We start from the raw sequence: 24,382 nt of genomic DNA on the forward strand, positions 1-24,382 counted from the left end.
CGGTATTTTGTTTTTAAATGCCTGCACTTTTGAGCTACCACCTGCCTACCATAAAGAAAAGTAAAATTTTGAGACAGCTTTTATCATTCTCTGCCTCTCTCTTTCATCCGGCCCTTCAAGCCACGCCACCTAGCAACCCACCTATTTAAACCTGGCCCAATCAGGGGACAATTTACAATGACCAGTTGACCTACTTTGGTCTGTGGTCTGTGGGAGAAAACTGGATCACCCAGCGGAAACCCACATGGTCACAGGGAGAATACAAAGATCAGCTGTTAATACCACTGACAGTGGCACAAAAAGATGAACACCTCTAAATTTTTTTAAAAAGTGAATTACAAACATGATTCTTGTCCTGCCAAGTATTTGAGTGGGGCTTATTAAACACTTCCTGGTCTGTAGTTTACAATGAATTAGCCACGAAGGACTGTGCTATGGGGAAAGATGTTTTGTTTCGGTGTTTTGCCATCAAACAAAGCATTGAGACCTAGCACTTTTTTAAGAGATGGCTGCATTTTTATTTTTGGTTCAAGTTTTTAAAATATACTTTGCAAAGTAATACCAGTAAGATTCAGCACTAGTAGGTGAATTTATTCTAATGCATTTTCTTTGCTTATTGATGAAGTTAAATCCCAATCAATTTAGGCAGAGCTTTTCAAAGCACTCAGTAATGAAGTTACTTCAGTAATATTGGCGGATATGTAATATTTCTGGTAAAATCACTTTTATAATTAGATCAGTTTATTGGGTGACATGAATTCATTAAGTGTGTGGGTTGGGGCAGGATAACAACAGTTTAGTTAGATTATGAGGACACTCAGTCCTCGTTTATTGTCATTTAGAAATGCACGCATGCATTAAGAAATGATACAATGTTCCTCCAGAGTGATATCACACCAAGAACAGGACAAACCAAAGACTCACACTGAGAAAACCACATAATTATAGCATATAGTTACAGCAGTGCAAAGCAATACTATAATTTGATAAAAGCAGACCATGGGCACAGTTAAAAAATAGTCTCAAGTCCCGATCGACTCCAATAGTCCCAATATCAGGCAGCAAAAGGGGGAAACTCTCCCTGCCATAAACTTCCAGGCACCGACAGCTGATGCCTTGGAAGCACCCGACCACAGCAGACTCTGAGTCCGTCCGAAAACTTAGAGCTTCCGACCAGCCCCTCCGATACAGCCTCCCGAGCGCCATCCTCCGCCGAGCGCCTTCGACCTCGTCCCGGCCGCCGAAACAAGCAAAGCCGAGGTCTCGGAGGCCTTCTCCTCCGGAGATTCCGGACCGCACAGTAGCAGCTGCAGCGAAGCGGGCATTTCAGAAGTTTCTCCAGATGTTCCTCCACGCTCTCACGTCTGTCTCAGGATTGTGCACGGATGCCCTACTTAACAAGTAACAGGTATCAATCTCCAGAGAGGCGGCGGGCGGGCGCCATCTTGGAATGCTGGACAAACATTCCCACTGACTCCCACAGTTACCTCAACTACGCCTTTCCCCACTCTTTCACTTCCAAGGATGCAATTCTCTTTTCTCAGTTCTTCGACCATTGCTGCATCTGCTCTCGTGAGGAGGCTTACCGCAACTCTTCTATTTCCCACACTTCTGCCCTCTCTTCATCCCCACCTCCCTCCTACCCAGCATAGTAGAAAGAGAAGTCCCCCACTCCTCAATGCTAGCCCATGAACCTATGCATCCAAACTATCATTTCCACAACTTCCCTCGTCTCCTACAGGAACCAGTCACCAGGAACATCTCCCCCTCCCTTCTCCGCTTTCCGTAGACATCACTCTCCCCATGAGTCACCTGTCCACTCTCCTTTCCCCATCAATCCCGCTCCAGGCACATCTCTGCAACCATGCTAGTGTCATATTTGCCCCTAAACCACCACCCCTTCACTGTGTTAGGTGCTCTAAATAGTCCTTTCCAGTGAGGCAGTCCTTCACGCGTGAATCTATCAGTGTCATTTATAACATCCGGTACTCCCAGTCCGGCCCTGCTCTACATCGATGAAACCTGGTGCAGATTAATGGGCCGCTTTGTCGAGCACTTTTGCTCCATCCTTTGTGACACCCAGGATCTCCCAAAGGACAGCCATTACAATTTCACTCCTTATTCTCACACTGATATGTCCCTCCGTGGCCTCCTCCACAGCAAAGTCGAGGCTAGACCCAGATTAGAGGAACTGGACCTCATTTTCCACCCTGGTGGTCTCCAGCCCTACAGCATGAACATTGATATCTATTAACTCGGGTAGCCTCTCCTTCTTTCCCCCATTTTTTTCATTATCACACCAACCCCCCCCCCCACCAATCATCCATTTTATTTCTGTTTTCCCTCTCCTACCATCTCACTCTCCCCATCACTCACCTATTCCTCCCTCATCTCCTTCTCTTTATTCCATGGTCCACTGTTCTCTCCAGATTCCTTCTTTTTCTGCCCCCTTTCACTTCCACTTATCACCTCAAAGCTTCTTGAATTATACCTACTCTCCTCCTTCCCATGTGTCTCTCACCACCCCTACCATCTCTTGCTCTACCCCTTCCACCCACCTTTTTATACTGGCCGACATCCCCTCTTTCTTTTCAGTCCTGACAGAGTCTCAGTCCAAAACGTTGGCTATCCATTTCCCTCCAGAGTCTCTACCTGACCCTCTGAGTCCCAACAACTTTCCAACAAGCTTTCAGAATCTATCCTTCAAACCTTTGAGCCTGCTCCAATATTCATTGTAGTTAACCATTCAAATTCAATACCCTATTCCAGCTTTCTTTCCATTCCAGATCCCTCTAGCCCTATGAACAGCATCTAACTCCTGCTGGAGGAACTCAGCATGTTGAGCAGCATCTGTGGGAGGAAAAGAGTCAGGTGAAAATCCTGCATCAGGTCTGAATAAGTACCTGAAAGCTCTTTTAGAAATTCTTTTGTTAATGGCATGGAGTCCCTTTAGCAAGGTTGCTGAAGTGATAATGATAATGTAATCAACTGCCTAGATCTTATGAGATCATGACTTTAGAACAACTTGATTGGCCCTCTGGAGGGAGGATATGAAATAGTTTACTTTGTGCCTGATTTCCAAGTTTAAAACACATCAGATTATGTAGAATATCCTGTCCTCCCCTTCATAAGGTGTAGTTCCATTCTGATTTTGTGAGTACTGTAGCAGGTGGTTGAGGTCAAACGTGGTAACCATAGACATTAGCACACCTTGGCTGGATAGTTTGTAAGGTGGTGCACTCCTTCCACTGCTCTCACATGTGGATGGGTCCAAATGCTCCTGATTCATGGACCTGAACTTCTGAATGCCATCTCAAATGCTCCTTCTCCACCTTGAGTGCTCATGAGACAGGAATTCCCAATAGTAATTGGGGATATTGCATTGTCTTCACTAACTCATTTTCATGAACCTCTTTTGAACTCTCTGACATTGGAGAGGGTTCAAAGGAGGTTTACAAGAATAATTCTTGGAGTGAACGGCCTTTCATATGAGGAACGTTTGGTGGTTCTGGGCTGGTACACACTGGAATTTAGAAGAATGGGGGAGGGGGGTAGTATTATAAACCTAGACCATACGACCATAAGATATAGGAGCAGGAGTAGGCCATTCAACCCACTGAGTTTGCTCCACCACTCAATCATGTGCTGATCCAATTCTTCCAAACATCCCCACTCCCCAGCCTTCACCCCATACACTTTGATGCCTGTTGAATGTTGAAAGGCACAGATAGAGTGGATGTGGAGAGGCTGTTTTCTCTAGTGGGGGCTATAGGACCAGAGGGCATAATTTCAGAATAGAGGGGAATCCATTTAGAATGGAGATGAAGAGAGATTTCTTTAGCCAAGGGGTGGTAAATCTGTGGAATTCATTGCCTCAGACTGCTGTGGAGGCCAGGTCATTGAGTGTTTTAAAGACGGAAGTTGATGGGTTCTTAATTAGTTAGGGCTTGAAAGGTTACGGGGAGAAGGCAGGAGAATGGAATTGCGAGGGAAATGGGTTACAACAGGAAATAGAGAAGGCGTGTCAAAGCAGCAATGTTATGATAGACATAGGAGATTTTAACCTGCAGGTAGACTGGGAAAATTAGGTTGGCAATAGATTGTCAAGAGAGTGAATTTATTGAATGCCAATATGGCTTTTTAGAACAATTTGTTGCTGAGCCTATGAGGTGATCAACTATACTGGATTGGGTGTTATGTATGAAACTGGAGGCGATTAGGGAGCTTAGGGTAAAGGAACTCTTAGGAGACAGTGATCACAATATGATTGAGTTCAACTTGAAATTTGAAATTTGAAATCTGGGTTAAAGAACACTGAGGCTATCTACAAGAAGGGTCAGAGCCGTCTCTATTTCCTGAGGAGACTGAGGTCCTTTAACATCTGCTGGATGATGCTGAGGATGTTCTACGAGGCTGTGGTGGCCAGTGCTATCATGTTTGCTGTTGTGTACTGGGGCAGCAGGCTGAGGGTAGCAGACACCAACAGAATCAACAAACTTATTCGTAAGGCCAGTGATGTTGTGGGGGTGGAACTGGACTCTCTGATGGTGGTGTCTGAAAAGAGGATGCTGTCCAAGTTGCATGCCATCTTGGACAATGACTCCCATCCACTCCATAATGTACTGGTTAGGCACAAGAGTACATTCAGCCAGAGACTCATTCCACCGAGATATAACACTGAGCATCATAGGAAGTCATTCCTACCTGTGGCCATCAAACTTTACAACTCCTCCCTCGGAGTGTCAGACACCCTGTGCCAATAGGCTGGTCCTGGACTTATTTCCACCTGGCATGATTAACTTATTATTTAATTATTTACGGTTTTATATTGCTATATTTCTTCACTATTCTTGGTTGGTGCGGCTGTAACAAAACCCAATTTCCCTCGGGATAATTAAAGTATGTCTGTCTGTCTGATAGGGAGAAAGTAAAGTCTGATGTAGCAGTATTTTAGTGGAGTAAAGGAAATTACAGTGGTATGAGAGAGGAGTTGGCCAAAGTAAATTGGAAGGAAATGCTGACAGGGATGACAGCAGAGCAGCAATGGTTGAGTTTCTGGGAAAAATGAGGAAGTTGCAAAATAGATGTATTCCAAAAACAAAGAAATACTCAAAATGCAAAATAGTACAACCATGGCTGACAAGGGAAGACAAAGCTAATGTAAAAGCAAAAGAGAGGGCATACAACAAAGCAAAAATTAGCAGGAAGATAGAAGATTGGGAAGCTTTTAAAAACCTACAGAAAGCAACTAAAATAATCATTAGGAGGAAAAGGTGAAATATGAGAGCAAGCTAGTAATCAAGGTGCATAGAAAAAGCTTTTTCAATTACATAAAAAGTAAAAGAGAGATGAGAATGGATATAGGACCACTAGAAAATGAGGCCAGAGAAATAATAACGGGAGACAAGGAGATGGCAGATGAACTAAATGAGTATTTTGCATCAGTCTTCACTGTGGAAGACAACTAGCAGCGTGCCAGGTGTTGAAGGGTGTGAAGAAAGAGAAGTGAATGTAGTTACTATTACATGGGAGAAGGTGCTCAAAAAGCTGAAAGACCTAAAGCTACATAAGTCATTCACCCGGACCAGATGAACTGCATCCTATGGTTCTGAAAGAGGTAATGGTAGAGATTGTGGAGGCATTAGTAATGACCTTTCAAGAATCATTTGACTCTGGCATGGTTCCGGAGGACTGGAAAATTGCAAAGGAGGAAGGCAGCAGAAAGGAAGTTATAGATCAGTTAGCCCAACCTCAGTGGTTGGGAAGATGTTGTAGTCAATTGGTAAGGATGAGGTTATGGACTCCTTGGTAACACAGGACAAGATAGGACAAAATCAGCATGGTTTCCTTAGGGAAAAATCTTGCCTGATGAACCTGTTGGAATTCTTTGAGGAGATTACAAGTAGGATAGATAAAGGAGATACAGGGGATGTTGTATATTTGGACTTTCAGAAGGCCTTTGACAAGGTGCCACACATGAGGCTGCTTACCAAGTTAAGAGCCCATGGTATTACAGGAAAGTTACTAACGTGGTTAGAGCATTGGCTGATTGGTAGGAGGCAGCAAGTGGGAATAAAAGGATCCTTTTCTGGTTGGCTTCCAGTGACTAGTGGTGTTCTGCTGGGGTCAGTGTTGGGACCGCTTCTTTTTATGCTGTATATCTATGACTCAGATGATGGAATAGATGGCTTTGTTGCCAAGTTTTCTGGTGGAAGGGCAGGTAGTGTTGAGGAAACAGGTAGGACGTAGAAGGACTTAAACAGATTAGGAGAATGGGCAAGAAAGAGGCAAATGATGAGTATTGTGAACAGTTATGGGCTCCTCATCTCAGAAAAGTTGTGCTGGCATTGGAGGGGTTCAGAGGAGGTTCACAAGGATGATTCCGGAAATGAAAGGGTTATCATATGAGGAATATCTGATGGCTCTGGGCCTGTACTCGCTGGAATTTAGAAGGGTGAGGGGGGGGATCTCATCGAAACCTTTTGAACGTTGAAAGGTCTAGACAGAGTAGATGTGGAAAGGATATTTCCTATGGTGGGGGAGTCTAGGACAAGAGGGCACAGCCTCAGGAGAGAGGGGTGTCTATTTAAAACACGAATGGAGAGAAATTGCCTTAGCCTGAGGGGGGTGAATTTGTGGAATTTGTTACCACAGGCAGCTGTGGAGGTCAAGTCTTTGGGTGTATTTAAGGCAGAGATTGATAGGTTCTTGATTGGCCATGGCATCAAAGGGGAGGAGGCCGAGAGTGGGGCTGAGGAGGGGTTAAAAAGGATCAGATATGATTGAATGGCAGAGCAGACTCAATAGGTCAAATGGCCTAATACTGCTCCTGTGTCTAATGGATCAGCTATGATGAAATAGAGGAGAAGACTTTATGGGCCAAATGGTCTAATTCTGCTTTTGTGTGTATGGTGTCTAATGAGTCTAGCTCATTGGTAGTTTTCTGGAGACTATTTCTTAAGCGTAACAAGCAAGTTTCAAAGACAGGTATTGAATCTTAAAATAAATCAGTAGGAATGTAAATCCTATTGAAAGTCTTCTTCCTGAGGAGTGGCGCACGTTGTCTCACAGACCCCAATGATTAAACGCTTAAAAATGGCGTCTCCTTCACTTTTGACGGTACTTTGTCAATTTAGGTAGGGAGGGAGCACTTCCCCAGCCTTCAACTCTACCATCTAGTAACTAGTCTCTTCTCTACAGTGAGATGACAATACTTGTGGGTAGACCCCAATTATAAGGCCATCTCTGGCCTCACTGAGCTTGACAGATTCACGGATGGCTTCACGGATTCATGTTCAAGGATTGACTTCCATCCAGTCTAAAAATGAAATCAGTTTCTGGTAAAGTGATTGTTTGGGTCATGGAAATTTATCCTTACAAAACTGAGGAATCACTACCAAAAATTTTGAGGTATAGAATAAAAATTAACTCTTGCTAAATTTGTGAGGAAAAGTTAACTGAATACGAAGAGGAAGAGACAATAAGTTTTGTCGATTCCTGTCAAGGGTTCATGTTAAAGAAAATCATGATATTGAGAGTTTTCTAGGAATGTAACTCCTCTGTCATGTGTATTAAAGAAAGTATGAGGTCCCGTCAGTCTACAACTCATGCCTTAATTTTTGATATTTTTCAAATGTTAAGTGTACACATGCAGATATCTTTTGTTGTTCTGCCATTGTGCCAATTTAGTTGTGCAGGTTGGATTCCCTTGCCTTGGTGGCCAGGATGGAGTAGCAGCTTTTGAGGTCACTGTGGTCATTATGGATGCTGAAGGGAATGTTATACTTCGAACCCCTCACAATGCAATATTCTTCAAAACTTGCCAAAGAGGTAAGCTGACCTTTTCCTGAATTTCATGCTGCTTGTACTCGTCATTTCGATATATCAGAAACCAGTAGACTTAAATTTTGATCTTTTCAAATATGGATTGGAGGTGACATTCAAATTTATATTAGTGGTAACGTTACCTTGCTAGAAATTTGGCTGCATAAAATTAGGAAAAGCAAGTGCAACATTTGATAAAACTTTTTAAAAAAATACATTCACCATAGAAACCAAATACTTCAAAGGGAAATGTAATTTGAGCATCATAACACCAGTGCCTTGTTAAACAATTCATGACCTAACTTTGCTAAAATTTTAGTTTTGAATGACAATTTTAATTTACATTCACCATTAATGGAGGATTCTTACTGAAACTTGGGCCTAAGCCAAACTCTACTGCCCAGCCACTTAGGGTTGAGGTGAATAATTAAGGCATGTTACTCTACCCATTTGATCCTACTGCTTTTCACTATTTTCCTGAACTTAACCCATTCCTTTGAGCGCTCCTGTAAGAAGCCCACAGGAACAGAGTGAGGCCCCTTGTTAAGTATACAAAAACTGGGCCCAGTTTGCCATCACTGGATTCCACTTCAATTCTACCTTTACAGTTTTAGGTGATAGTGGATATGTTTGGATTCAGGCTTCTCTCACTATTCTGTCCCAAAATATCCCAGGAAATCTGTAAGCTTTCCTGTTATGGGACAGCTTGTTTTTCTCTACTGAATTGGAATTTCTATTAAATCGTGGATGTTTTGAACAGAGAATTGTTACAGTCAGACGACAAAAGTCAATGATATGCTGGTACTATAAATTTAAAACTAAGTTTCTGGTAATTCAGCACAAGAAGACAAATGGTGAAAAAGAAAACGCTACAACATATGAAAGCATGCTTTAAGTGCAGAGAACTGGGAAAATGCTGTTTTAACTAAATCTATGTTTATATAAATTGTAGAGCGTTTACCGTTATTGCTACATATTTGCTACCTTCTTAACATTATATAGTATAACAATAATTATATCTGTATAATATATTAAATATTTACAAATTTCTTTATGTGCCAAGCCAAGTGTCCGGGGGGATGTCGCAATGGAGGTTATTGTACAGAGAGACAGGTTTGTGAGTGCCCTGATGGATTCTATGGACCTCATTGTGAAAAAGGTAATGTTTAACAGAAATAAGACCACAGGCCATCATTAATTGTGATTTTTTTTTAAAAATCGCTATAATAAGATGAATGTATTTTTTGTAAATGTCAAAGATTGATCAGTTCTGTAACTAATACACCACCTTCTCTACATGGAGACTGTTTTTTTTCCCTCGAGTTGTTGCTTCAAGCTATCCAGGGAAGGCAGGGAAAGTTGGCAGGCAAATCACCTGGCAGCTCTTGCACACTTTCTAGCAGCCAGTCAAAGAGCTGTATTGTTTGGCCTCTTGGCAGGGATGTGATGTAGAGAGCCTCAAGAAGTGAGAAGATTAAAGGAACAGGAGAATAAATTTGTGGAAAAAAAATAAACAAATTAAACTAAAACTATTTGAGCTATTTTGTAAGCCAAAAAGAGGGAATTAAAATGAAGTATTATGTTAAGAAAATATTTCAATTTCAGCAGTATCCTGTAAGGAAAAATAAGCAGTCCTCTTACTCTGAATGAACAGCAGCCAACTCAGCGATGCCTATCCTGGTGGCCTTGGGTACTTAACCAATGTTTCACATTGGGTGCACGAGTAGATTTCTGCAAGGAAACAATAATGATCACTTGGGCACGTTTTGCCCTCATCCACATTTCTGGGAAAAAGATATTCATTGACTCAAAAAAAAACTTCTCAGATATGTAAAGTTTAAATGTCACGCAAGTTTAAGGTTTGAAATTCGATAATTTAAAGCGTGAAATTTATTTTGGCAATTATGTTCACCTTGATCATTATATTTGGTCTTTCTATTCTTTTCTGGTATAAGTGCACAGAGCTCAAAGAGTGAAATATGTTGTATTAATTTACCTATGTGTGGTAATGTAGATATTTCATATTGTATTTTAAGTTTGTTCCTTCCCCTGCTTCCCATCTTGCCTCCCACACCTTTCCTATACAACAGGACAGTCCAGAAACAGGTTCTTCAGCTTACAAAGGCACTTCCTCCTGCTGTTTATGTCCTGCCCCAGTTTTCTGATGTTTACAACGGGAAAAATTAGAACATTGAACATTGCAGCACAGTATGAGCTCTTTGGCCCAACCTTTTAACTTACTCTAAGATCAATCTAACTCTTCCCTTCTATATCACCCTCTGTTTTTCTGTCATCCATGTGTCTATCTAAGAGTTTCTTAAATGCCCCTGATGTATTGGCCTCTAACACCACTCCTAGCAGGGCATTCCATTTAGCCTCTACTCTCTGTGTAAAGAACTTACCTCTGTCATTCCCTGCTATGATTTACCCCAATATTCTTAAAATTGTACCCCTTTGTATCAGTCATTTCTGCCCTGGAAAAAAGTCTCGGTTGTCCACTCTGTCTATGCCTCTGATCGTCTTGGACACCACCTCCTATCAAGATGATAATTGTTCAAGTTTCTGAAATATCAGTACTTTATAAAGTTTTCCTTTGAGATGTACAGCATAAAAATGGACCATGCTCGGGGCTTGAGCAGGCCTTGAAATGTTACATATCCTGTAGTTTCCTTCAGTTGGAGAGTCTGGAACTAACTAAAAGGCAGCCTCGGAATCGAAGGGTGTCCCTTTAGAATAGAGATAAGGAATTTCTTTAGCCAGAGGGTGGTGAGTCTGTTGAATTTATTGCCGCAGGTGGCTGTGGAGGCCAAGTCATTAGGTATATTTAAAGCAGAAGTTGATAGGTTCTTGATTAGTCAGGGTGTCAAAGGTTACGATGTGAAGGCAGGAGAATGGGGTTGTTGCTGTAGTTCCTTTCCATGCCTTTTGGTGTATTGGGCGGCAACCTTGCCATTTCTTTAGCATTTTTATCTGTTTTTTGTAGACGAGGCTAATTTGTTAGCTCGACACTCAACCCAGCCTGGATGGAAAGTGTGTAAGGAGTCGGCTGGATTCGAATCCAGGACCACTCGCCTCGAAGTCCGGTGTGGATGCCATTACACCACCAGCCGGCTAACAATGGGGTTGAAAGGGATGATAAATCAGCCATGATGGTATGGCAGAGCAGACCCAATGGGCCGCATGGCCCAGTTCTGCTCCTATGTTTTATGGTTTTATGGTCTCCTAGATTTGTTCAGCAATACATCAGGAGCATTGCTGTCATCTTTGGCTGGATACTAGGAGGAATGTGGGTTACCGAGGACTTGTCAAGGAGGGTTTGAGCACTTGGTAAAGATAGAAAAAAGAATGAATATGATGAATCACATGAACAGAAGTAACATATTTCGTTTCTTAATTTGAACAATTCGACCTGGTGTTGGCTTCCCATTTTTTCACTCAGAGAGTGCACAGACAGGCTAAAGATTGGCCAGATTAAAGCTGCTTTCGGTCCTTAATTTGGAACATCGAATATGTGATTAGTCCGGCAGCTCACTCCATCATTATTGGCAGTGTCTTGAGAGCAATTTACCTGCTGCCTCATTTAATAAAAAGACCTGCATTTAAATAGAAGCTTTCATCTTTTACTTACTTACTGCCTGTTATGCCGCTGGTGTTTAGGGCAGCAACAAAAGTCTTCGATTTCTATCTGTCCATACAGTTGCTCAGGGATGTAGGAGGATTCTTCATTGCTGTTTTTTTTGACCAGTCAGCATTGTTGGCCCTGAGCTGAAACCCTGAACCTGGAGGACCAGTGGACCACTCTTAGTGTGGCCTCTACCCTCTGACCTGTTTGGCACGGGTGACCCCTATCAAAAGCCAAAGCACACGACTCTGACTCCAGCCAAAATAGGTCTCTGGGTCATTGAGGCATGCAAGCCTCCAAACCCTACGGCAAGGTTGTGGTCCTCTTGGAGGCTTTCATCTTTTGGGATCTCCCGAGTACCTTTCGAATCAATCAGATTTGTTTTTGAAGTGTAGACACAGCTGCAATGGAAGGAGGTAGCAGCCAGTTTGCACAGAGTGAACACCCAGGAAGAGCAATGTGACAACCAGTTTCAGTAATGTTGAGAGAGGCTGAGTATTGTCCAGAATGCTGGTGATGCCACTTGGACCTTTCTCAAAATAGCGCCATGGGATCTTTAGTTCTCAGCCGAAAGAAGTGATGGGGCCCCAGTATAACATCTCATCTGAATGACCTAAAAGTTAGGACGGGGAACATAAGAATTTGGAACCAGCAAGGGGATGCGTGAGTGTGTAGTTTTAAAAAAGAACTTCTTGAGCGAAGCATATATTTAAATGATGAACTGTGCGAGGGAGGGGTCGGGGATTTGGGGTCTGATGTTCTTGTTGATGTTTTTCTGTCTGAGTGATCTGTTGGTTTTTTTTGTGTGTCAGAGAGGGGTTGGGGGTTAGATGCTATTATCGCTGTTTTTTTGTGAGGAGGGGCTGGAGGTTTGATGTTATTGTTGCTTTTTTGCGAGGGAGGGCGTTGGGTGTTTGGGGTTTTTGATGTTCTAGCTGTTTTTCTGTATTTCATGGCTACCTGGAGAAGTCAAATATCAGAGTTGTATTGCACATGCATACTTTGACAATAAAATGAACCTTTCAACCATTGAATTTTAGGACATGCTGATCTCCAACTCTGTATATTCTACAAATACCTTTAACCTTCCTCTTTCTCTTAGCTCTGTGCATCCCCAGATGTCTGAATGGAGGACTGTGTGTCAGTCCAGGATTGTGCATCTGTCCTCCTGGATACTTCGGTATTAACTGTGATAAAGGTAGGAGATGAACACTCACATTTAGCTGGGTGATTTCCTTTGTGCGCAATCATAGATATCTCTGCTACAGAATGCTATTGGCATGTAATCACTGAACACCACCAGGTCAAATTTAACACCAAGGTCTCACACGCACCGAATCTGGTGAACAGTTGCAGTAGAAAAAGTGACACTTACATCTGTTGAAAATCAGTGGTCTCCTTCCAGTTGTTACTTGTCTCTTCCAGCAGCCTGACACTTAAGTAACAACTTTCCCTCCTGCCTTTAGTTTCAGTCCAGACTTATGATTTAAAGTTGGCAGCTGCTTCAACAGGATTGATATAGGGAGAGGAGATTTAAAGTCAGTAGCGCGGGCCTGGATTGGAGTCAGAAAGAAAAGTTTGGCATAAAGTTTAAGCATGCTGGAGAAGCCAAGCAAGTTCCAATAAGATGTTTTTTTTATTCCTTTTTGGAGCTTGTTAAAAGTAAACTGAGGCTTATCATGCTTCATAATTTTATGAAGATAGGGCAGTTTTAATATGGGAATTTAAACTTCCATATTGACATAAGGGAATTAGTTCATCACTGGAAGTTAGCACATTTTTGTACTGTGATATGCAATTTATTGCAGCAATATTTCCTAGAACTTCTGTGGGAGCAGGAGATTATGAGATTTGAATTGAGGCAGTTCTGGTTAATGAATGTCTATGAATGCAAGTGAATCTAATAGCAATGAAAATGTGAACAAATTCAGCATAGTGTACTAAAAGAGAACAACACAAAATGGCCACAAACATTCTACACGTGAGCAAGGCAATGGAACAGACACTGAGTGTAGCAAAATGGACATATTTGTTTGTAGATTATGCTCGCTGTGCACATTTTAAAATATCAACAATGGTACAGAACAGTTTATAACACAGAGAAGCAAAGGTTCCAGATGCTAAAGAGCAGCCAGAAAAGAGGAAGGAGCAATAAGAAACAAAAAGAAAAATTAAACTTATAAAGATTTAAATGCTACTGGGAAGTATTATAAGAAAAACAAAAAATACAAACTATAAAACTAGGATATTGAAACAAACAAGCATCAAATATTAAGATATTACTAACATCTTGAACATTTCCAGTTGATCAAAAAGAGCTAGAATGGATATGTACAGGATAGGTCAAAGTTCAAAGTAAATTTATTATTAAACTTTGTATATGCCACCATATACTACCCCAGGATTCATTTTCTTACAGGCATTCGCAGTAGGGCAAAAAAATATAGCAGAATCAATGAAAAACTACACACAAACTGACCAGCAACCAGTGTGCAAAAAGAAGACAAACTATGCAAATACAAATAAATAAATAACAATAGTAAATAATATTGAGAACATGAGTTATAGAGTCCTTAGCTTGTGTAGTGAGTGAAGTTATCCACACTGGTTCAGGCGCAAATCCAATGAGCCTAATTTTTCAAGGGATTGTGAAAGTACTGCACAGAGGAATATTTATATTTATTGTTTATCTTCAGGAGGTATTTGATTAAAATCTTCGAAAGGAATATAGCTGAGCTTGATTTTTTTTTCAAATTACAAACTTTTGTTGACCTGACAAGAAAACTGAGCAGCAGGAGGCAGGATAATTGAGAACTACTTACATTGGCAGACCATGCCAAATGGAATTCCACAGGGTCTTTGCTTGATCATGCTTACAAATTACATAGGTGATAGGACAGAAAACCACATCTCCAAAGAGAGATGTCATTGTGAGTAATGAAGTTGGAAGCATTATAGAAGTAGGCAAAATTGTACCAAATGAATTTCAATATTGGCTAATGGAAATGATCCAATTTAGGTCTAAGAAGGATAGAATTAGGTAGTTCATAATTGCAAGCCCAAATAGTTACTGATTTTAGAACACGCTTGTATTTGAGAAGAGGACAGCCATTTTTGGAATTGTCGACCTTGCATATTTTTGTTCCTTGGGCTACTAGTAATGCCAAAACAAAGGGGAATAATTTTCAAGCAGTAATTGATTGAAACTTTTTTTTTAAAGAAGGACAACAATTTAGATCCGAGGTGCCCAAGCCAAACTAATCATGTGCATTTACATATTTATATTTGTTAGGTTCTGGTTGAATTGGGTATATAACCTCATAAAACAGTTGGGGCTGTTGGTCTAGCTCAATACTTTACTTAAGTCAGGATGATTTAATTAGTATTACAGCAGATGAGTAGCTAGTTTGAGATTCTTCTAGTGGGGGTGGGGGGGGGGGGTGCGGTGGGAGGAGGAGTGGGGAGTTGATCTGTCCTGAGTCAGGTTTAGATTTGTTGTGTTGGACTGCATTTGAATTTTGTGCCTGAGTGGACCTTCACAATTTTGTAAGTTATCTTATGGACAATGTTCTGAAATGTGATTTTTTTAAATGGTCTAATATTTTACATTAGGAATTAATTCATCCATCTTATTCTTAAATTTTTTGTTTTATTTCAGCAAACTGTACCTCAATCTGTTACAATGGTGGAACCTGCTTCCATCCTAACAAATGCATTTGTCCTCCAGGATATGAAGGGGATCTGTGTGAGAACAGTCAGTATCAACCTTTACTCATCTATTCCCTTCTCTCTCACATGCCTCTGTCGTACACTTAAGTGCATCCAGTCTCAGTCACTTCCTTTGGCGAAAGAGTTCATGTTTATTTATTGAGATACAGTGCAGAATAGCCCCTTCCAGCCCTCTGAGCCATGCTGCCCAGCAACCCCGATTCAACCCTAAGCTAGTCACAGAATAATTGACAATGACCAACTGGTACATCCAACCTCCAACTGGTACATCTTTGGACTGTGGGAGGAAACCCACACAGTCACAGGGAGAACAGGCAAACTCCATACAGACAGAGGTGGGAATTGAACCTGGGTCGCTGGTATTGTAAAGCGTTGTGCTAACCACTACACTACTATGCCACCCCATTTTCCTCAGCCAATAAATGAAAATCCTTTCAATTCCCTCTTATCAGTTCCTAGATGACAACTGTCTACTGATGGCTCTTAGTCTGGCAATTCCTTTGAAGCATAAATAACCTTCATTCTTCCCCTCCTCCTTCTCTTTCTCCTGTGGTCGCTTTCCTCTACTATCAAATTCCTTCCTTTCCAGCACTTTATGTTCTCTATCCTCCTGGTTTCACCCATGACCTTATATCCTCCTTCCCCTCCACCCACCTATTCATTCTGGCATCTTCCCCCTTCCTTTCCATTCCCGAAGAAGGGTCTCGGCCCAAAACATCGACTGTTTATATAGATACTGCCTGACCTGCTCAGTTCCTCCAGCATTTTGTGTGTGTGTTGCTTTGGATTTCCAGCATCTGTAGACTTCCTCGTATTTATGCTATACTCTCCCTAAACCTTTGATACTTAAACATTAAAACTCTATTCAGCTACATCTCCATGTTGGTAGCTTTTACTTTGCTGGTTTGCCCTGGAATCTCCCTGGATCTGAACTTCACTGGGGGTTTTCCAGCAGAGGGATTCTCTGAGTGGATACGCCACTCAGCTTCTTTCCCTATCCTGATGTCTGTTTAACTGTATGTTGCTGCTTCTCCATTTTCTGCTCTTTGTGAATTTCTTTGTTTGCAAAGTGTCTATGCCTCATCCAGGAGTTTGGTTTGAATGAGTCCATGAGCATCCTAGATGTGACTGAACCTTGGTGCATGCTCTACCGCCTGGTAATTCCTTTACTCCTCTGCCCTCAATGGAACTCACACTGCTGAACATTCACTGTGTCGTTGTGGTTCTCCCTCCCAAGTCCCATGGTCTGTTCCCTTCACCCACTAGCTTGCTCAGCACCAGGGGACTTCCTAATAGTTTTGTGCATTTGCTGCTATGTTGTAAACTTAGCCCTTCCACCTCTACCACTCCTGCCACTTCCTTTCTCACTGCCTATAAGTAGTTCCTTTCTTCCGTTTCAAACTTTTGAGCGAAATCTTTTTTTTTAAAGCAAAAAACAAGAAATTACACTTTAATTTCTCAACTAATAGTTCAACCCTTTACTCCTCTGACCCCTCAATTAAACTCGTACTGCATTCTAATTCATTTCACTGTAAAGCTTTCTTTTTGGCAAAACTTAGCTCAACCTATTTTCATAAGATATGCCCTCTAGTTCAGGCATTTGATGTACTTATGAACGAGTCCATTACTTGTACATGACTATCAGCTATTTCGTCCTGAACTGTTTGTGTGAAATATAGTTCAGTCTGCTCCCATATTGCATCTGCATATAAAATATTTTTCATAAACTGATTTCGATAGGTTTTAATAGGATTTTGGTTATGTCTAATGTAAGTTTATTTTTTTGGATTCGCTGTGAGGTATGGAGTTGATAAGAGTTGAAACTCATATGTAGATCTCTCTTTGATGCAGGTAAATGTCGGCAGCCTTGCAGAAATGGAGGAAAATGCACTGGGAGAAACAAATGCAAATGTGTTAAAGGTTACCACGGTGACCTGTGTTCTAAGCGTGAGTATCTTGCTCTTTTTTAAAAATAAAGGCCCATTATTGTTATAAACACACAGAATTCTGCAGATGCTCAAAATCCAAAGCAACACACAAAATGTTGAAGGAAACAAGAAAATCAGCAGATGCTGGAAATCCAAGGAACACGCACAAAATGCTGAAGGAGCTCGGCAGGCCAGGCAGCATTTATGGAAAAAGTACAGTCAACATTTCAGGACAAGACCCTTCAGCAGAACTGGAGAAAAAAAGCTGTGGAGTACAGTGAAAAGGTGGGGGGGGGGGGGGGGGGGAGAGAGAAACACAAGGTGTTAGGTGAAACCTGAAGGGGGGAGGGATGAAGTAAAGAACTGGGAAGTTGATTGGTGAAAGAGATACAGGGCTGGAGAAGGGGGTTCTGATAGAACAGAAGGCCATGGAAGAAAGAAAAGGGGGGAGGAGCACCAGAGGGAGTGATGGGCAGGCAAGGAGATAAGATGAGAGAGGGAAAAGGGGATGGGAAATGGTGAAGGGGAGGGCATTACCGGAAGTTCGAGAGATCTATGTTCATGCCATCAGGTTGGAGGTTACCCATGCGGAATATAAGGTGTTGTTCCTCCAACCTGAGTGTGGCCACTTCACAACAGTGGATAGACGTACCGGAATGGGAATAGGAAGTGGAATTGAAATGGGTGGCCACTGGGAAATCCCACTTTCACTGGCGCAAATATTGGAGGAACTCAGCAAGTTAGGCAGCATCCATGGAGAGGAATAAACCGTTGACATTTCGGGCTGAGACCCTTCATTAGGACCGGCAAGGAAAGGGGAGGATTCTGCAAGGATTGCTTAGCTCCAAAGTAACGATTAAGTGTTACTCTCCAATGCCCAGATATGAATGCACTGAATAAAAACAAAATGTCTAAACATGCAAACTATAGCAACACACACAAAATGCTGGAAGAACTCAGCAAAAGGTGTGGGGAGGAGAAGGAGGACAAGTTAGAAGGTGATTGGTGAAGCTGGGTGAGCTTTAAAGGCCAATTATTATTGTGTTTCATTGAAAGAATTCTCTCAAGGAAATCAATAAAATATTTAATTGTGATGACTTTCCCGGCATTTAGCTACTTTTAATCTCAAAGCTACCTTTAATGTTCTGAGTGTTTTAACTCTCCAATTGTTTCAGCAATGTTAAACCACAGTAGTTTCTAGCATACATTGGTATCCAAAAATTGCAAAATGGTCATAGAGATTATGATCAGTGATCTTTGGACATCAGAGGTGAACCTAACATTGGCTTCATTCAGTACTGTATTTTAAAACGTGTTCTGCTTCTAACACACTCTGGGACTGCAGCTGGGGGAATGAATCAGCAGAATTGAATCCAATGGAAAGTATAACTGAGTGCAGCAGAAAGGGAAAGCTTATTTGATATCGTCAGAAAACCCAGCAGCGTCTCTACTTTCTGCGAAGGCTGAGGAATGTCCATCTCCCACCCCCCATCATCATCACATTCTACAGGGGTTGTATTGAGAGCATCCTGAGCAGCTGCATCGATTCCTGGTTCAGAAAATGCACCATCTCGGATCGCAAGACCCTGCAGCCGATAGTGAGGTCAGCTGAGAAGATCATCGAGGTCTCTGTTCTCGCCATCACGGACATTTACACTACACGCTGCATCCGCAAAGCAAACAGCATTATGAAGGACCCCACGCACCCCTCATACAAACTCTTCTCCCTTCTGCTGTCTGAGAAAAGGCACCGAAGCATTCGGGCTCTCATGACCAGACTATGTAACAGTTTCTTCCCCCAAGCTATCAGACTCCTCAATACCCAGAGCCTGGACTGATTCCTTGCCCTATTGTCCTGTTTATTATTTATTGTAATGCCTGCACTGTTTTGTGCACTTTATGCAGTCCTGGGTAGGTCTGTACTCTAGTGTAGTTTTTTTCTGTGTTGTTTTTTACGTAGTTCAGTCTAGTTTTTGCACTGTGTCATGTAACACTATGGTCCTGAAAAACATTGTCTCATTTTTACTATGTATTGTACCAGCAGTTATGGTCGAAATGACAATAAAAAGTGACTTGACTCGTACAATACATATTTTCTGATTAAAACCACTTTCACCCTTTTTGGCCAGTGTGACACTGAAGTGAATAAATGTGATCTGGATAAAGTAACTTTGCATCAAGTTTTCTATTTTCAGCTTCATCACTTGGATGGAAAGTTGGTCAAGCCATTCCCCGTTCTTTTCTCAAACCAGATTTCGAGGGCATGTGCTATCACGAGAGGTTGGATAAACCTGGGTTGTTTTCTCTGGAGTATCAGAGGCTGAGGGGAGATCTGATAGAGGTTTACTAGAGAGGTATAGATAGAGTGGACAGAGAATATCTGTTTCCCAGAGTTGAAATGTCTAATACCAAACAGCATGCATTGAGAAGGGATAGGTTCAAAGGGGATGTGAAGGGTACATTTTTTACTCAGAAAGTGGTGGATGCCTGGAACGTTTGGCTAGGCAGATGGATTAAGGAAGATGGAGTGATAAGAACATAATGTAGGTAGTGGGGGTACATAGTGTTTGGGTGTTTTTGATTTGCTTTTTAGCTGGTTTGGCACAGGTTTGTAGACCAATTGGCTAGTTCCCATGCTGTATTAAGCATGAATTCCAGTTACTCTTGGCTTAGGAGTTGCTGGGGAATTATGCTTGGCAATGATGTTTACAGGATAACATGCCACGAGCTATTGTCTGCATAGGAAGGTCACCAGGGATTCTGAAGGGTTTGCTGGAATTCTGAAATGATATCACATGATGAGCAATTAAAGCAGAAAATTCTGGAAACACCCAGCAGACCTGTCATCAGATCTTAAATACACTAGATTCTGCAGAAACTATGCATTGCCCTATATCAGATCTGAACTTTCAACTCTGTTTCTCTTTCTGCAGATGCTGCCTGACTTAAGACCGTAAGACATAGGAGCAGAATTAGGCCATTCAGTCCATCGAGTCTGCTCCACCATTCCATCATGGCTGATCCCTGATCCCACTCAACCCCATACACCTGCATTCTCGCCATATCCTTTGATGCCCTGACCGATCAGGAAGCGATCAACTTCCACCTTAAATGTACGCACAGACTTGGCCTCCACCGCAATCTGTGGCAGAGCATTCCACAGATTCACTACTCACTGGCTAAACAAATTCTTCCTCATCTCTGTTCTAAAAGGTCGCCCCTCAATTTTGAGGCTGTGCCCTCTAGTTCTGAATACCTCAACCACAGAAAACATCCTCTCCACATCCACCCTGCCTAGTCCTTTCAACATTCGGTAGGTTTCAATGCAATCCCCCAGCATTCTTCTAAATTCCAGTGAGTACAGGCCCAAAGCTGCCAAACGCTTCTCGTATGTTAACCCCTTCATTCCCGGAATCATTGAGTCTTTTCCTGGTTTTGCTGAGAATTCCTAGAATTGCTGAGTCTTTTCCCGTTTGAACTTACAAGTTCCAACATCTGTTGTGCTTTTGATTTCTGTGACACTGGGGAAGGAGAGAAAATCTGGAGTTAGTTTTGTGAAAGATGAGAATTTGGTTTGATTCAACATTGTTATATGGTACTGATGCAAATACTGTTTGAATTACTTTAGCAAAATTTCAATATCATTAGCAAAGAAAAATGAAATTAAGGGGGTAAGTAACTCACCTTACTGTTCAAACTCACACGTGCACCATAACTACTTTGGCCTGCAGTGATGCCCCACTTCGCGTCTATGGTCTTGCAACATTTACTCGGCTTTGTGATGAACTGAAGCTCTGGCCTGCTCCAGTTCAGTGATGCCTGGCTTCACGTCTTTCATAAAGCTTCAGTTCTGAAGCTATTTGCTTACTCTTATTGTTTGCATGATTTGGTTTTTTTTCTGTCCCTCTCTCTGTGCATTGGGTGTTTGATGGTCCTTTTTTTTAATGGGTCCTTTTGAGGTTTCTTAGTTTTGTGTAAGGAGATGAATCCCAGGGTTGTATAATGTATTCCAATCACAAACAAGGGAAAGTCTGCAGATGCTGGAAATCTGAGCAACACACACAACATGCTGGAGGAACTCCGCAGGCCAGGCAGCGTCTAGGAAAAGAGTACAGTGGATGTTTCAGCCCAAAACGTCGTCTAAACTCTTTTCCTATATGCTGTCTGGCCTGCTGAGTTCCTCCAGCATTTTCTGTGTGTTGTATAATATATACATACTTCAATAATAAATGTACATTGAACTTCGAATTAATTTGGATTTAGCAAAGGAGTCTTATCTATCATGAAGGGAGGTGGGGAGAGAAGGAAAAATGAACAGGAAAAATTAAGCTAATCTAATCTAACTAAATGAATAAGATATAATAATGATCAATATTAAACACCCAAGTCCAAACGATCATTCAGACCAATTGTCACAGTTTACTTCAAAGAATTACAAGTTATAAAACACGTAAAATATTGCTATCTTAACATCAGCCTAAAAAGCAAATTTAACATTAAGTGTCTGGGTGAAGATGAGAGGATTTTGAAAAGTAAAAATAATTATTTTCCAGACTTTTATTGCCATATCAACTGCAATTTTAACAGGCTTTAATATACTTGGAGAAACTGAGTGTATCTTAAGTCCTGCAAGAAAAAAAGGAGAGAAATTCTAATTTCATGCTTTGCTCCTTCGCAGCTGTTTGTGAACCTCACTGTGGACCACATGGATCCTGTATCGAGCCCAACAAGTGTGAATGCAGGGAAGGCTGGCACGGAAGACATTGTAACAAGAGTAAGTGGGAACAGAAGGGTACGCAGCAGTTCTGATCTATTTCACAGCCTTTTTTGTGCCAAATATTCCAGACAATGTATTTGATCTTAAGAGTGTATAAAATCCAAGGCAATTTGATACCTTTTAACTAATTTTAAGAAAAAGGAATGGAAACAGGAGAACACAATACAGCCCTTTGTGTTGGCTTTGCCATTCCATAAAATCTCAACTAATCATGCTCCTTCTTCACTTTCCCACCAGATTCCCATATCTCGTTAGCATCCTTAAAATTATCAGTCTCAGTCTTAAAAGTACTCAATTCAGGGACATCCACAGAGGAGGAGAATCACAGTACAATGAGACATCCCTCTACACGACTACTGTAGTTTTTTCGTCTGAATTTTATAGAGATGCATCCAATCAATAACTCTGCACCAGAGTAAAGTTAACGCTTTAATGTTGTATTTGATTTCCCTTGCAAACCGAATTTCAGTGGAACATCAATTATTCATTATATGGAGAGTGTAGCTAATTGCTGTAAATTGAATGCAGAACAGATCTTTTGAAATCCTGTCAGTTTAGCGCAGCTTTGTTGACATATTCCTGCTGTTTACTGTAAGAAAATTCTTCCAGCAAGGCTGCTTTGCAACTGTTCCAAAATCGTACGAAGTGCACGGATGCTGGAGATGTATCAATCCATTGTTTTCAGAATCTTTTTGTTGATTTTTTTTAAGGATATGGAGCCAGTCTAATGAACACCCTCAGGTCAGCGGGCTTCAAGCACAGACAGCGTACGCCTTTACCTAAAGAGAATGTCGAGAGTCACATACCACCCGAATCTAATTACATTTGGTAAAAGGAAAACATCTGAAACCTTTTACTGTATATACAGTTTACAACTCCACCAACCCAAATGAGTACTAAGTTCAAAAAAACAAAGTCTGTAATGGAAAAACCACTCGTCTGTTTTGCCATGTTATCTTCAGAATGCTAATGTTGGAGTAGTCTCTAATTACTTGAGAATATCCTTTTGATCCTCTGCATTTTAACAGAATTACTGAATAATTTTAGCCCAATTATTTTAATATGTAATGCATCATGAATTTAAATTAATAAACTTTTACACAATAGTTATATTTCATGCAACAATAAATATCAAAGAAAAATTATTTATACATGTCATCTACCACTTGTTGGCATACCACCCAACAAGGGGTCAGTTTATATATTTAAATATGTATATACTCATGTACACAAAATACATATTGAATGATTTAAATATTCAGAATATCTTTGATTTGCATCAGCATTAAAATTGCCTAGAGATCAAGTAAGTGGTCACTTAACTCCAGCTGTAGGGCACCTTTAATCAGTTTGTTGCTGTAAATCTTCCAATAAATGGACCCATTTTATACTTTCTTCTGCAATTTAATAGGATTCAAAACAAATAAATTCTTCTGTCTAGGCTTTTCACTTTCTGTTATAATTCATGCAAATATATTTCAGTGGAATTCTTTGTAGCAAATGTAGAGAAAATATGTAACTGAAGTCTCATAAATAAAGCCATTACATGAAAGTATAATGCAAATTTTGGTTTGAATACCAACAGAATATAACCACAAGATATTCTATATTGATGTTAGAATGTGTGTTTGGTACACGTACAATTTTCACCAGAGTAATGTTGTTAACAGACCATATTTCTTCACCTTTTATTAAATGCTTAATGATTTTCAGTTGTAAAATGATCTTAGTTCAATTTTCAAGGCAATTTCAGAAAATGCTATCTGCAATTGCATAAAAATAAAGACTTTATAATTCACGGAGTTGCGTCTTTAAAATAAAGATTCAACGTAAGTCTTAAATGACATGTGAAATTATATTTTTCATATAAAATGTCTTTGCAACAATCTTATGTCAATGACAGTGAGTTACATTCAATCAGAGGTTCTTCAGTGTTTGTTCTTGGCAGTGAAATTGTAAGTGGAACCCCGTTGCAGTGTCTCGATTCCAAATATTGGCTTTCACCTTCTGCCTCTGCAGATGCTGCTTGGCTTGCTGAGTTCTTGTTCCATTTCAGTGCTGCTTATCTTGTTTGTGCACCTCATGTTTGGAGTGCCTGTCGGTTTGGAAAACGCGCAGGGATACATTGGGGAAAGCAACAACGAAGGTGTCTCACATCTCAGAAGTGCTCTAACATTGAGTCATATTAAAGGGATAATTGCAGCGATGCTTGCAAGTTAAGAGGTGTACGTCTAAGGACCTAGGCAAAGAATACATTGCTCTCGTTTCCACTGGAATGTGCTAAAAGTCCAGTGTTGTTGATACGCCCTCCTCAACATTGTTGAGACTCATTGTAAATTAAGGAATCGCTTCATCGAGCACTTCAACGTCATCTGCCACGTGGGACTTCCCAGTGGCCAAACACTTTAATTCTGATCTTCATTTCCATTTCCATTCCAATAGGTTGGTCCATGTGCCATAATGAGGCCACCTTCAGGGTGATGGAGCAACACCTCTTATCCT

At 41.1% G+C, this 24,382-nt stretch overlaps 1 protein-coding gene and 1 long non-coding RNA gene across 3 annotated transcripts in view; one reads left to right on the forward strand and one right to left on the reverse strand.

Annotated features, from left to right (window-relative positions):
- wif1 (wnt inhibitory factor 1) overlaps positions 1 to 23,678 on the forward strand; it is a 35,743-nt gene extending 12,065 nt beyond the window's left edge. Inside the window, exons 4-10 of one of the 2 annotated variants that reach the window (XM_073059592.1) lie at positions 7,690 to 7,830; positions 8,888 to 8,983; positions 12,549 to 12,644; positions 15,105 to 15,200; positions 17,027 to 17,122; positions 21,782 to 21,895; positions 22,591 to 23,678. In XM_073059592.1, coding sequence (XP_072915693.1) covers positions 7,690 to 7,830; positions 8,888 to 8,983; positions 12,549 to 12,644; positions 15,105 to 15,200; positions 17,027 to 17,122; positions 21,782 to 21,895; positions 22,591 to 22,712 — 761 coding nt within the window. In that variant the 3' untranslated portion in view covers positions 22,713 to 23,678. The remainder of the gene's footprint in view (positions 1 to 7,689; positions 7,831 to 8,887; positions 8,984 to 12,548; positions 12,645 to 15,104; positions 15,201 to 17,026; positions 17,123 to 21,781; positions 21,896 to 22,590) is intronic. The other variant, XM_073059593.1, reaches the window with a different exon arrangement.
- Positions 49 to 12,917, reverse strand: LOC140734908 (uncharacterized). The gene is made up of 3 exons (XR_012100637.1): positions 12,822 to 12,917; positions 9,466 to 9,555; positions 49 to 1,390 (listed from the first exon to the last, which is right to left on the reverse strand). It is a non-coding gene; the product is annotated as an uncharacterized lncRNA (long non-coding RNA).
- Positions 23,679 to 24,382: the final 704 nt, after the last annotated feature.

The sequence above is a fragment of the Hemitrygon akajei genome, chromosome 10 (assembly GCF_048418815.1).
Source record: "Hemitrygon akajei chromosome 10, sHemAka1.3, whole genome shotgun sequence".
Lineage (NCBI taxonomy): Eukaryota > Metazoa > Chordata > Chondrichthyes > Myliobatiformes > Dasyatidae > Hemitrygon > Hemitrygon akajei.